The sequence below is a fragment of the Nicotiana attenuata genome, chromosome 7 (genome assembly GCF_001879085.1).
Source record: "Nicotiana attenuata strain UT chromosome 7, NIATTr2, whole genome shotgun sequence".
NCBI classification, from domain to species: domain Eukaryota; kingdom Viridiplantae; phylum Streptophyta; class Magnoliopsida; order Solanales; family Solanaceae; genus Nicotiana; species Nicotiana attenuata.
The window spans coordinates 8,402,581-8,414,765 of NC_031995.1; the positions used below are offsets into that span (position 1 = coordinate 8,402,581).

At 39.4% G+C, this 12,185-nt stretch overlaps 1 protein-coding gene across 1 annotated transcript; it reads left to right on the top strand.

Annotated features, from left to right (window-relative positions):
• On the top strand, positions 8,509-11,583 carry LOC109229825. Its single transcript, XM_019395375.1, has 2 exons — positions 8,509-9,884; positions 10,209-11,583. The coding sequence occupies exons 1-2, from the start codon at positions 8,509-8,511 to the stop codon at positions 11,581-11,583; spliced, it is 2,751 nt and encodes a 916-aa protein (XP_019250920.1).

The window sequence follows — 12,185 nt, forward strand, 5'->3', positions numbered from 1 at the left end:
GGGCGTCAAAAATCAAGCCTGGAACCCATACATAACTATTATCTCCAATTTTAAAATCATACTTAATTTAATTTATTAAGTTAATAAAAATCTAAAAATGTTGAAATTGAGACTTATAATAATTAAGAATTATTCGGTGGCACCGGGCGTCAAAAATCAAGCCTGGAACCCATACATAACTATTATCTCCAATTTCAAAAATCATACTTAATTTAATTTATTACACTAACACAAACAATTAATTTTGTTTAAATTATAGTAGACGACATGGCGTTTCCTCCGCCTGCGCATCCTGGACCTGCCGAGGATCAGCTACTAGTGCTGCAGGGCGACCATAGGTCATCCTATGTTTGGGAGGGACAGCTAGCGATGCAGCCTCTCCGCCCCAGGAGGCCTGATGATTTGTGGGAGTTTATTGCGGAGCATCGTTTCCATCCGCGCGTAGTAGAGATCCTCCAGACTTCGGGATTATATACCATTTTTCAGCTTGGACGGATGCAGCTTGATTGGTCGCTCATCACGTCCTTGGTAGAGCGGTGGCGACCGGAGACGCATACATTTCACTTGCCCACTGGAGAGGCTACTATCACGCTGCAGGATGTCCAGGTTTTATATGGACTGCGCGTAGAGGGGCGCGCCTTCGCACTGCCCCACCACTGGAGAGGGATGACACGTGCACAGTTGGCGGACATGATGGGGCAGTTGACTGGTTCGAGACCGCAGGGTGACCGGGGTGGCAGTCGCGTGGCTTTATCATTCATTAGAGATCAGATGGCGGTATTGCACCCAGATATTACCCACGAGACAGAGCATCTTTGGATTCAGCGGTACACTCGGTTGGCGTTGCTCCTGCTTTTCGGGTGTGTCTTGTTTCCGGACACCTCGGGGAACAAAGTGAGTATGCGCTTTCTTCATTGTCTTGAGCAGCTGGATGAGCTACCCCAGTACAGCTGGGGTGCTACTGTTCTGGCGTATCTCTATAGGAGCATGTGCCGCGCGAGCGTAGGTCCAGCGGTTGATATATGTGGTTTTCTGCCCCTCCTTCAGGTGCAAAAATTTCCGAATACATTGTTTGTTACCCCAAATTCTATATCGTGAAATGACTCATAAATTTACATCAACATTTTATCTTAGGTTTGGGCCTGGCAGCGGATCATGCCGTTGCAGCCACCTCTACCAGTACTTCCGCCCGGTCAGGATTATCCGTTTCTCCCTCTAGCTATCAGGTGGATTCTCCGGCATGGGAACTACCGAGGGACGGATGCTCACCATAATCTCCCCCTTCTTAGAGATGTGTTAGATATGTTGGTGGACGGACAGGTAAATATGTACCTATACTTGGTTGTTTTAAATTGAGTTGTGTTTTGCATACTCATTTTTATGTTACTATTGGTAGTTCATCTGGACGCCATACAACATCGAGTTGCTTGGTCACCTACCCACTTGTTGCTCAGTCGGCCGGTTGATTTGGAGCACCTCCATCCCGTTGATCTTCTGGGATTTTGTTGAGTATCATGCCACGGAGCGTGTGCTTCGACAGTTTGGCCGTCCTCAGGCTATACCGAGGGAGCCTGGATGGGAGCCGACTCACTATCAGCGGGATGACCGTTCGAACATGGACCGACAGTATGTTGGGTGGCTACAGCAGCAGATAGATTATTGGGAGGACCAAGCTGAGCGCATCCCGCTACCACCTACAGTTTTCCAGGAGGCCTCTATTCAGCTGTATGATGGGTGGTACCGCCGCCATACCCGATTGATGATCGGGAACCCCGTGTACTTGGCGAGTGCTACAGACCGTACGCCGGGAGGCATGAGGCACTGGTATGTTTTTGTGACTTATTAATATCTTATAATTGTGATATAGAGTTATTTAATTACTATTTGAAATGTTTCACAGGCTATTGGGCTTCATCGCATCTACCAGTCGGGACAGGAGATGCAGCACCGTTCGGACATCCCTGAAGTGGTTGAGTATGGTCGGGAGATGGCCCAGATGGCTCGTCTGACACTGTTGCAGGCGAGAGATGCCGAGAGGTTAGACCATGAGCCTCAGTATGTGGCTCCAGGGGCCTACCAGAGGGGTAGGCCAGTCCCACGAGCCAGGGGTAGGGCACCAGCGAGGGGACCCCCACCAGGCAGGGCTGCCCCACGGGGTCGCAGGGGACGCCGAGGAGGTGGCCAGCAAGGGGGCGTTGAGGTACCTGTCGACCCACCTGCCGATGCACATGACGAGGAGTTCGGAGTTGGGGGCTTTGGAGATGACCAGCAGGGTTATATCCCTCATGCAGATGAGCCTTCCAGCAGCATGCCTTCATATAGCCTTCAGCTATCTTTGCCAGCATCGCAGGTCACCCGGTCAGGAGCATTGTCGATCATGGGTACATTCGACGGGGATGTAGATCAGTACTTCGCATGCACATCTACCGCAGCTGAGGGTCGGCCTGCCCGGGACGTGGATGGCGGGCGCAGGTTGAGTTATCCATCGTCCCCGGCAGTTCATGCGGTATGTTTGTATGACTTTAATATTTCAATTTATTTTCTTTTCCTTAAATCGCTGCCATTAATTAATTGTAACTTTCTTATGCAGTCTTCGTCTCAGCCCATCTTTGAGGACACTACATGCGGTGATGAGCACACCATCGATACATATACCCAGGAGGTCGACGAGACCATGGTGAGAAAATATTTTCTTACTATTGTATATTTAATTCATTCCAAAAAGAAGAAAACGGAAGCAATACAAGGAAAATAGAGAGATTTCAGGGAAGTAATAACAAATAGCATTAATAAGGAAAGAGATAATCGGGCAGCTTTAAATTTTTGTTGTTTTTTATGATGAAAAATGAGGATAAAAAGCAAAAAATTGAGAAAAAAGATAAATAGGGTTCCTTGCATATAAGAGGTGCCACATCACTCTTTCATTGCCCTCCTTTATATATATATATAGATTTATTTATTTTTCATTTCCTCCTTGCACATTGTATTTGCTTAGGATGTACTATTGATTACTACTATACCAAGCATTAGATCCCATGGGTAATGAGATAAGTTCTCTATTATTATTATTATTATTATTATTATTATTATTATTATTGGTTTACCTCACATGGTTCCATATTCACGTTGGGACCCGATTAAATTCGGATTCGCACAAAAAAGTCCCACATTGGGGGTAAAACGCTGAGCTTTTTACTAATATTGTCCCTTATCTTTGAGGGTAGGTTTATTTGGTCCCTCAAATATAACCCTGAGCATATTTAGTCTCTTAAGTATGCTAAAGTGGAGTACCTTTAGTCTCACTGACACAATGTGTTCAAAAACTAACGGTGTTACCCAACTCTAATTCATGAAGCAAATCTTCTACTCTGAAGCAAAACGTTTCCTCTCACTTTAATTCCCCATTTTTAGATAATGTCTTCTAAAATTTTGACATTGAAAATATCCCCTTCTGTGCCAGTTTTCAATGAGAAAATGACATTGTATAGCCGTTAGATCGGAAGAGCNTAATTTTTGTGTATATATATATATATATATTTCGACTATTATTTTTACAGCGCTATACAGTGTCATTTTCTCATTGAAAACTGGCACAGAAAGGGATATTTTCAAGGTCAAAATTTTAGAAAACATTATCTAAAAATGAGAAATTGAAATGATAATTTGCGTTATCCAATAAAAGGAGAGGAAACGTTTTGCTTCAGAGCAAAAGATTTGCTTCATGAATCAGAGTTGGGTATCACCGTTAGTTTTTGAACACATTGTGTCAGTGAGACTAAAGGTGCTCCACTTTAGCATACTTAAGGGACTAAATATGCTCGGGCTTATATTTGAGGGACCAAAATAGACCTACCCTCAAAGATAAGGGACAATATTGGCCAAAAACTCGTAAAACGCTCCCTAACAAAGATGATTTCATACCCGAGGGCTCGAATCCGAGACCTTTGGTTAAGAATAAGGGAGTACTTACCACTCCACCACAACGCTTGTCGGTTCTAGTTCTCTATTTTTATAGTGCAAGTCTCTCACATAAGAAAGTTCACGATAGTCAGAGGTAGGGTTGTGCATGGATCGGATCGGATTTACACTCTGTTTGGATCATTGTTCCCCATCGTTTTATAATGTATTGTATCGTATCGTTTTATGAATACAATGTTTGGATAGATTGTATTGTTTGTTATTGTTAAATAATATTTTACTGTTTGGTTTGACTATATCGTATTGTACTGTAACTGATAAGTTTACTAAAATACCCTCAATTGTTTAAATATTAAATTTGTCAAAAATTATGCATACAAATAATTTTAGGAAACAAAACAGAAGAAGGTAAAACACCTTAAGAAAGCAGAACAGATGAGCGAGACAAAAGAAGGCAAAACAAAGGAGCATAGCTAATTAGAATCGAGTTAAAAGCAAATTAGGAGAAAATATAAAACACAAGGCGTTAAAACACCTTTAACGTTGGCGGCAGAAGTTCTGGGAAAAAAATAGGTTATAGGTTGGAGATTTGGAGTTAAAATAGAAAAAAAGGTAAAGGGTAAAATAGAATTGTGGAGTAATAAGTTAGGGCATAATTGGAAAGAATTATAGGAAACAATCCCACCACACCAAATCAGTTGTTTCAAAAAAGGGAACTTTTCATTGTTCCGGAACAATGGATTTAATAATACGGTACAACCAATTTTAATGAAACAATCAAAACAAACATTGTTTTGGGATAACAACACAATACGATACAACGGGGAACAACCATCCAAACAAGCTGTTAGTACATTTCGGATTTTGGATTCTATAAAATGCAATCCGAATCCGATTCGAATTAATATCGGATTTTAAAGTTCGAATCAGTTAATATTTTGGATTTTCGGATCGAATTGTACGTATGATTAAGGACTTTTTCTTTTATTCCTTTTTGCGTTTTCCATTTGTGGTTAGACAAACAGATTTGGTGGTTAGGCAAACACCCTTGGTTCACTTCCTGGTAATAAACATGAGTGATAAAAGAATTGCAACTCTACCCAAGATCATTATCAGCTGTTTGCAATTTTAACAACTTACTAAGTCATTCCAATCCAAATTATGGTAAGACATGAAGCACATCGTAAAGGAGTTATTTGAACCCTATCATTCTTTTTAAATTGGGGAATCAACTGCAAACATCTCCATGAACATCATGTCTAATAAACTGAAATCTTCAACAAGAATTCATTAAGAGTCTGTTTGGAAAGCCACCATGTAATTGAAATTAATGTAATTACTAGGGTAGTAGTTACACAGTTGTGTAATTACGACGACATGTTTGTTTGTCATAATGTAATTACAAATTTACTGTTTGGTTGCACAAGTGTTATTACACAATTAGATTAAATTTTAAATTAAGTAATTATCAAAACTTAAAAGTTAATATAATAAATATATGCCTATAAATTTTTATAAATATAAACAATATTATATTTGGTATTTAAGATGTACACTTTTCGTGAATATACATTAATTTAGTAACCATATATTTATAACTAATATTATAAAAATTATATATTTATATATATTAAATTAATAATATTTAGTTTAGATACCTACAAATAAAAATATACGTTTTGTAAGGACATAATGGAATTCATGTTTGATCAAATAAATTAATATTTTGTAAATATAATGTCATAACTGTAGGCATATAAATTTTATTAGAATTTTGAATATGTAAAATAATTTGGACTATATTTTAAATTCAAGATGTATTGGTCCAAATAAATATATGGGCTAATATATAAATGAATTAATTATATAAGTCCAATATANTAAATAAATACCTTAATCCATTGGGCTAGCCCATTTAACTGGGATAAAGTGATGAGCCCACTTCACTAAGCCCAAGATGACATCTTCCTAGAGGCCCAGTTTGGTGCCACGTGTCAAATGACGTGGCGCGCCAAGTCGAGCGGAAGAGCCAATAGGATCATGCCACGTGTCAAAATGACAAGGCATGCCCAGTCACACTGAAAGGCCAATGAAATCGTGCCACGTGTGCAAGTGACATGTTCTGGCCAATCAAATGCGGCCATGTCACCCTTCAATTTGATTGGTCGGAAAGAGTTTGTTCTTATCATGACTCTTCCCTTCCACAACTATAAATAGGGGTTTTCATAACTCAGAAAAGACACCAGAAGTTATAACAAGAAGCAAGAAAGAGCTCGTGGATCAAACACTGCAAATTCCTCCACAAGTTTCAAGCTTCAAGTTCAAGTTCAAGAACGAAGAAGAAATCAAGTTCAAGTTCAAGAACGAAGAAGAAATCAAGTTCAAGTTCAAGCAATCAAGCTCAAGCTCAAGAACAAGATCATCGTTCGTAACAACAAACATAGATTCAAGATCAAGCTCAAAGGCCCTTGAATTTATTTACTATTGGAAAGGAGAATCAGAGGATTCATAGAGATTGTAACACTCAAATATTCGAAATAAAATACTATGATTGTTGCGATATTTTTCGGTCTTGATTTTATTTTCTCGACGCAAATTTATTGTCTACAATGACATTATTCAAATATTTGACAAAACTAAATTATCAATTCTAACTAAATAAACAAGTAAATTGGAACCATGAATATAACACAGTTTCAAAATTCAAAAAAAAATAGTTTAACATATGTCAAATTCTAACATAATAATAGTAAGTTCCACTGCAACTTAAGATTAAGAAACATGATAAGTTTATAATCACATTCAACAACGAAATTCCACTTTAATTGCATCACTCATTATATGCCAAGTTTGTTAATGACTCATTATTTCTAATATTAGGAGGTGTCGTTTCAAAAAATAAAATATAAGCAATTACATGGAATCACAAGAAGTAAATATAGATAAATAAAAGATAAATAATGTACAAAAAGGTATACTTTAAAATTTCAAAAGAAATTAAAAAGTAAAAATAGAATTAAAATAATTAAAATAATATAAATAAAAAGTTATAAAGAAAATAAATTGAAATAAAAACGAAAAGGAAAGAAACTGAAAAAGCAACCTTGTAATTACACAGTGTAATTACCACCAATTCACCTCCCTTTCAGAATTGGAGAGTGTAATTACACTCCTCCAATTACACCCAATTCCGTGCCAAACTGTGTAACTACACACAAATCCATTTTCAAGGTTGACTTTCCAAACAGGCTCTGATAGATTACACAAAAGAGTTCCAAGTTCCAACTTCTACGGCCATCCCACTCAATCCTGGCACGCTTTCAAGTTCAGCAACACTGCACTTGTCAAAAACGAGAGGATTAGTAAATGTGTATCATGTCAACAGCACATAAGCAGAACTGGGCAGAACATAGTAATGAAGTCTTCAAGCTTTGCTACAGAACAAATCAAAACTAATTTCTTAGCAGTTCCTAAAGCCAAACGCCCCGAATACCGATACATGCACCCAAATAAGGCTTAGTAGCAGTCCGTTCCCTAATTTATTTCATCAATTTCATGATATTATCCATGAAATAAAAGAGAACAAACACTTACTTTAAGCTCTAAGAAAAGGGGGGGGGGGGGGAGAGAGAGAAGGAGTCAGTCTTACCGTCGTCAAGGAGTCCGGTCGTCGTCGATAATAGGAAGTCGGAACATAGAGAAGAGACAGAGGAAGTGACGAGCAGTCGTCTCTAGAAATGAGCAGCAGTCTCTGAGAGAATGAGAGAAGAGAACGAGAAAATGAAATAAGACCTAACTGTTGAATCAAGCATTACCGACAGCTGTGTACAGCTAATTATATGTAATAAATTAGTGGTGTGATAAGTGGTAGTCAAAAATAGTTAGGAAGTTAAGTAGTTGGATTAGTATAAATGTACAGTACTCTTTCATTTGTTAGTTGAGTTAGTGGAAACAGAGCATAACAGCTCATTTTACTCCCATCTGTTTCTTCCTCTTTCTAGCCTTCATCGCCATAGCTCAGAGATGAATCTAGAGTTCATCATGGTATCAGAGCTTGAGTTAATGATCTATATCACTCGAGTCTAACTCCAGATTCATCTTCCTTAATTGTTTCTGCTAGTTACTCATTTGAGCATGAGCAATTGCTTCGATTCCCAAACTTAGGGTTAGATCGATTTTGAGCAATTGACATTTGTGCAATCTAGATTTCTGTTGGCAATGGCGATTACTGGAGAAGATAATGGATCAACTCAAAAAGAGGTAGCGGCAGCACCAGTGATTGTACCGGTGATCGATCAGCATCATCCGCTGTTTCTGCAACCAAGTGACACTCCAGGTAGTTCTCTCATCTCTGTCAAGCTCACAGGACCTGAGAATTACACTTTGTGGAGTAGTACTATGCGTGTTAGTCTGTTAGGCAAAAGTAAGCTAGGGTTTGTAGATGGAAGATATTCGAAAGAAAAATTCCCTCCTATTCTTCATGAACTTTGGGAAATATATAATGCTATAGTTCTATCATGGATTATGAACTCTGTGAGTGCTGAATTGCTAAGTGGCATGGTCTATGCTTCAAGTGCACACAAAGTGTGAATGGATCTCAAAGAAACATTTGACAAGGTCAATGGTTCTAGAGTGTTATATCTGCACAAACAAATTGCAACTCTGGCCCAAGGACTGTCTTCTGTGTCTGCTTATTTTTCAAAATTGAAGGAACTATGGGCAGAGTTTGATGCTCTTATGCCCTGCCCTGGGTGTGGTTGTGAAGAATCGAAGAAATATGTTGAGCACTTTGAGTACCAAAGGTTGTTACAGTTTCTTATGGGTCTAAATGAAACATACTCTCAATCAAGCAATCAGATCTTGAATATGTCTCCTAGACATTCCATAAACAAGGCTTACTCAATGATTATCTCTGAAGAAAGCAGAAGAGCACTGTCCCAGTCCTCTCAAGTTTCTGAAGTTAATGAAGGTACAGCCTTATTCAGCAACAAGGGAACACCAACTGGAGCTTCAATTCAGCTGAATGCAAAAGGAAACCATGGACAAAATCACAGCTATGTGGGAAATGAGATGACAGTCTTGTTTAGTAGCAAAGGAAATGCAAGTGCTAGTTATGGTCAATCTGGAGGAGGAAATCACCTAAATTCTGGCTATAGATCCAAGAGAAACAACCTACACTGTGACTACTGCAACTTCAAAGGCCACACTAGGGAGACTTGTTACAAATTGAATGGGTATCCACAAGACTTTAAGTCTAAACGGAAGGGTGGATTTGGTAATACAGTTAACTATGCTCAGGCCAATGCTGGCAACTATGTGTCTGATAACTTCACTAGCCCTGCACAAGTAGGATCTACAGCTAACTTTGCAGGAGTCTCACAGGTGCAGCAGATGCAGCAAACAAGTCAGAGTCTTCAAACTGGAATTCCTCAATTCACTCAAGACCAGTACAACCAGATTCTTCAACTTCTAGGAAAGCAACCTGAGTGCAGTGGCTCTGCTATGGCAGCAGGTATGCCATTTTGTGGTGATATTACTAAAATTCTGACAAAATGGATTGTAGACTCAGGGGCTTCAAGTCATATGGTGAATGATTCTAGCTTGTTGATTAATGCTAAATCAGTTGATAGCAAAGGTGGAAAAGTTCACTTACCTACTGGTAGTGTTACTCATGTTAGTCACATAGGGTCTGTTGCTTTCCTTAAGGACCTAATAGTGTCTAATGTGATGTATATTCCTGACTTCAAATACAACCTTCTATCTGTGTCCAAGCTCACAAAGGAAATGAGATGGGTTGTTATGTTCTTCCCTGATTTCTTCATTTTCCAGGAGCTCTTCAATGGACAGGTGAGGGGGATTGGTAAAGAGGAAGATGGACTGTATGTATTCAACTCTACTCCAAAGAAGTCAGTGGCACTACAAAGTCAAGGTCAAGGTTCAGTAGCAGACATCTTGAATGGTCCAAGGCAAATAAACTCTGTAAATACAGTAAAGGTTCCAAATAAAGTAGTGAGTATAGCTGTGTGGCATAAGAGATTGGGTCATGCACCCCTAGATACTTTGTAGAAACTAAAAGGCTCCTATGATTTTCAGTCTGTTGAATGTAGTAGTAAAGACAAACATTGTACAATATGTCCCTTAGCTAAACAAACAAGACTACCTTTCTCTCTTAGTTCTACATCCTCAAAATCATGCTTTCATACAATTCATGCTGATGTTTGGGGTCCTTATAGAGTCCCTACCTATGATGGAAAAAGGTATTTTCTGACCTTGGTGGATGACTGCTCTAGGTATACATGGATTTTCCTTCTACCTACTAAAGCTGAAGTTGTTGTTGCTCTGAGGTCTTTCTTTGCTATGATTAAAAATGTACACTCAACATCTGTTAAGTTTTTCAGATCTGACAATGGGCGTGAATTCTTCAATTCTTATATGTCAGAATTACTACAATCTCAGGGGATTATACACCAAAGTTCATGCATTTATACTCCTCAGCAAAATGGAGTTGTTGAAAGGAGACATAGGTATATTCTAGAGGTTGCTCGAGCACTCAGATTTCAAACTTCAGTACCATTAAGGTTCTGGGGAGAATGTGTGAGTACTGCTGTATATATCATCAACAGACTCCCTTCAACTGTTCTTCACAACAAAACACCTTTTGAGATTCTGGTTGGGCATTCACCCTCTTTACAACATATGAGAATCTTTGGATGCTTAGGCTATGTCTCTACAGTTAGAAGACCTGACAAATTTGCTCCTAGAGCATATCCTGCAGTTTTCCTTGGTTATTCTGCTACACAAAAAGGATATAAAATGTTTGTTCTTCACACAAAGGAGTTTCATATCAGCAGGGATGTGGTGTTTATGGAGGATATCTTTCCTTTTCAGCACTTGAATTCTTCTACCTCTTCCTTATTTCCTGTTTTAGATACTTCAGCTATTCCATCAAGTAGCCCTGCAGATATTCAGTTCCAACCTGTGTCTTCTTTTCCTTCTTCTCCTATTTCTCCCCATTCAGCTGGTCCTTCTATACCTCTTTCCCCTGTTGCTGCTCTTCCTGCCTATCATGTTGCTGCTGATGATTCCACAGTCCATGATCTTTCTGTTCCTCCTGATGCTGAGTTACATGATGCCACAAGAAAGTCCATTAGGGTCAGCAGGCCACCCATATGGATGAAGGACTATATTGTTCCTAGTAAAGGAAGTGCCCATTGTTGTTATCCATTATCAGATTGTGTCAGTTATGCCAATGTGTCACCTTCTTTTGGGGCTGCCTTAGCTGCCTATTCAGCCATTGTGGAGCCTAAGTCTTACACTGAGGCTGTCAAAGATGCCAAGTGGGTTGAGGCAATAAAGTGTGAGATATCAGCATTGGAGGATAATCACACCTGGACAGTGGTTGATCTGCCTCCTGGGAAGGTTCCCATTGGATGTAAGTGGGTGTTCAAGGTGAAATATACCTCCTCAGGTACAGTGGAAAGGTACAAGGCTAGGCTTGTAGCCAAAGGATATAGCCAGCGGGAGGGGTTGGACTACACTGAGACTTTTTCTCCTGTAGCCAAAATGGTTACTGTCCGGTCAGTTCTTGCTATTGCTGCAGCCAAGCATTGGGCCATCTTTCAAAAGGATGTGCACAATGCTTTCCTTCAAGGTGACCTACTTTAAGATGTTTACATGGAGGTTCCTCCAGGGTTTGCTAGCCAGGGGGGAAGCACAGTGTCTGCAAACTCCATAAGTCTCTATGGGCTTAAACAAGCTCCTAGACAATGGAATAAGAAGCTAACAGATGCCTTACTACAGCTCGGATTCACTCAAAGTCACTTTGACTATTCATTGTTCACCAGAAAAGTGGAGTCTGAGCTAATAGTGGTGCTTGTCTATGTGGATGATTTACTTGTAACTGGGAGCAGTCAAAGATTGATTCTTCAAACCAAAAATGACCTAAAGCTGAAGTTCAAAATGAAAGACTTAGGTGAACTTAAATTCTTCCTTGGAATAGAATTTGCTAGGTCATTTAAAGGCATTGTGATGAGTCAAAGAAAGTATGCCTTGGAACTCATTGCAGAAATGGGTCTTAGTGGTGCAAAACCTGCTGGTACACCTTTGGAAGCAAATGTAAAACTCACATCTGAAGAATATGACAAGTTCATTCATAATCAGTCCTCTCTTGAAGTAGAAGACAAGTTGTTAGCAGATGCTGGAAAATATCAAAAGGCTAATAGGCAGATTACTGTATCTTACTATGACCAGAATGGATATTGCATATG

What these genes read in the sequence shown, in the direction of transcription:
- LOC109229825 (XM_019395375.1), top strand. Translation starts at nt 8,509, where the DNA reads ATGGATCTCAAAGAAACATTTGACAAGGTCAATGGTTCTAGAGTGTTA. An exon ending in GACATCTTGAATGGTCCAAG is followed by an intron (nt 9,885 to 10,208) that starts GCAAATAAACTC and finishes TGACTGCTCTAG; the next exon opens with GTATACATGGATTTTCCTTC.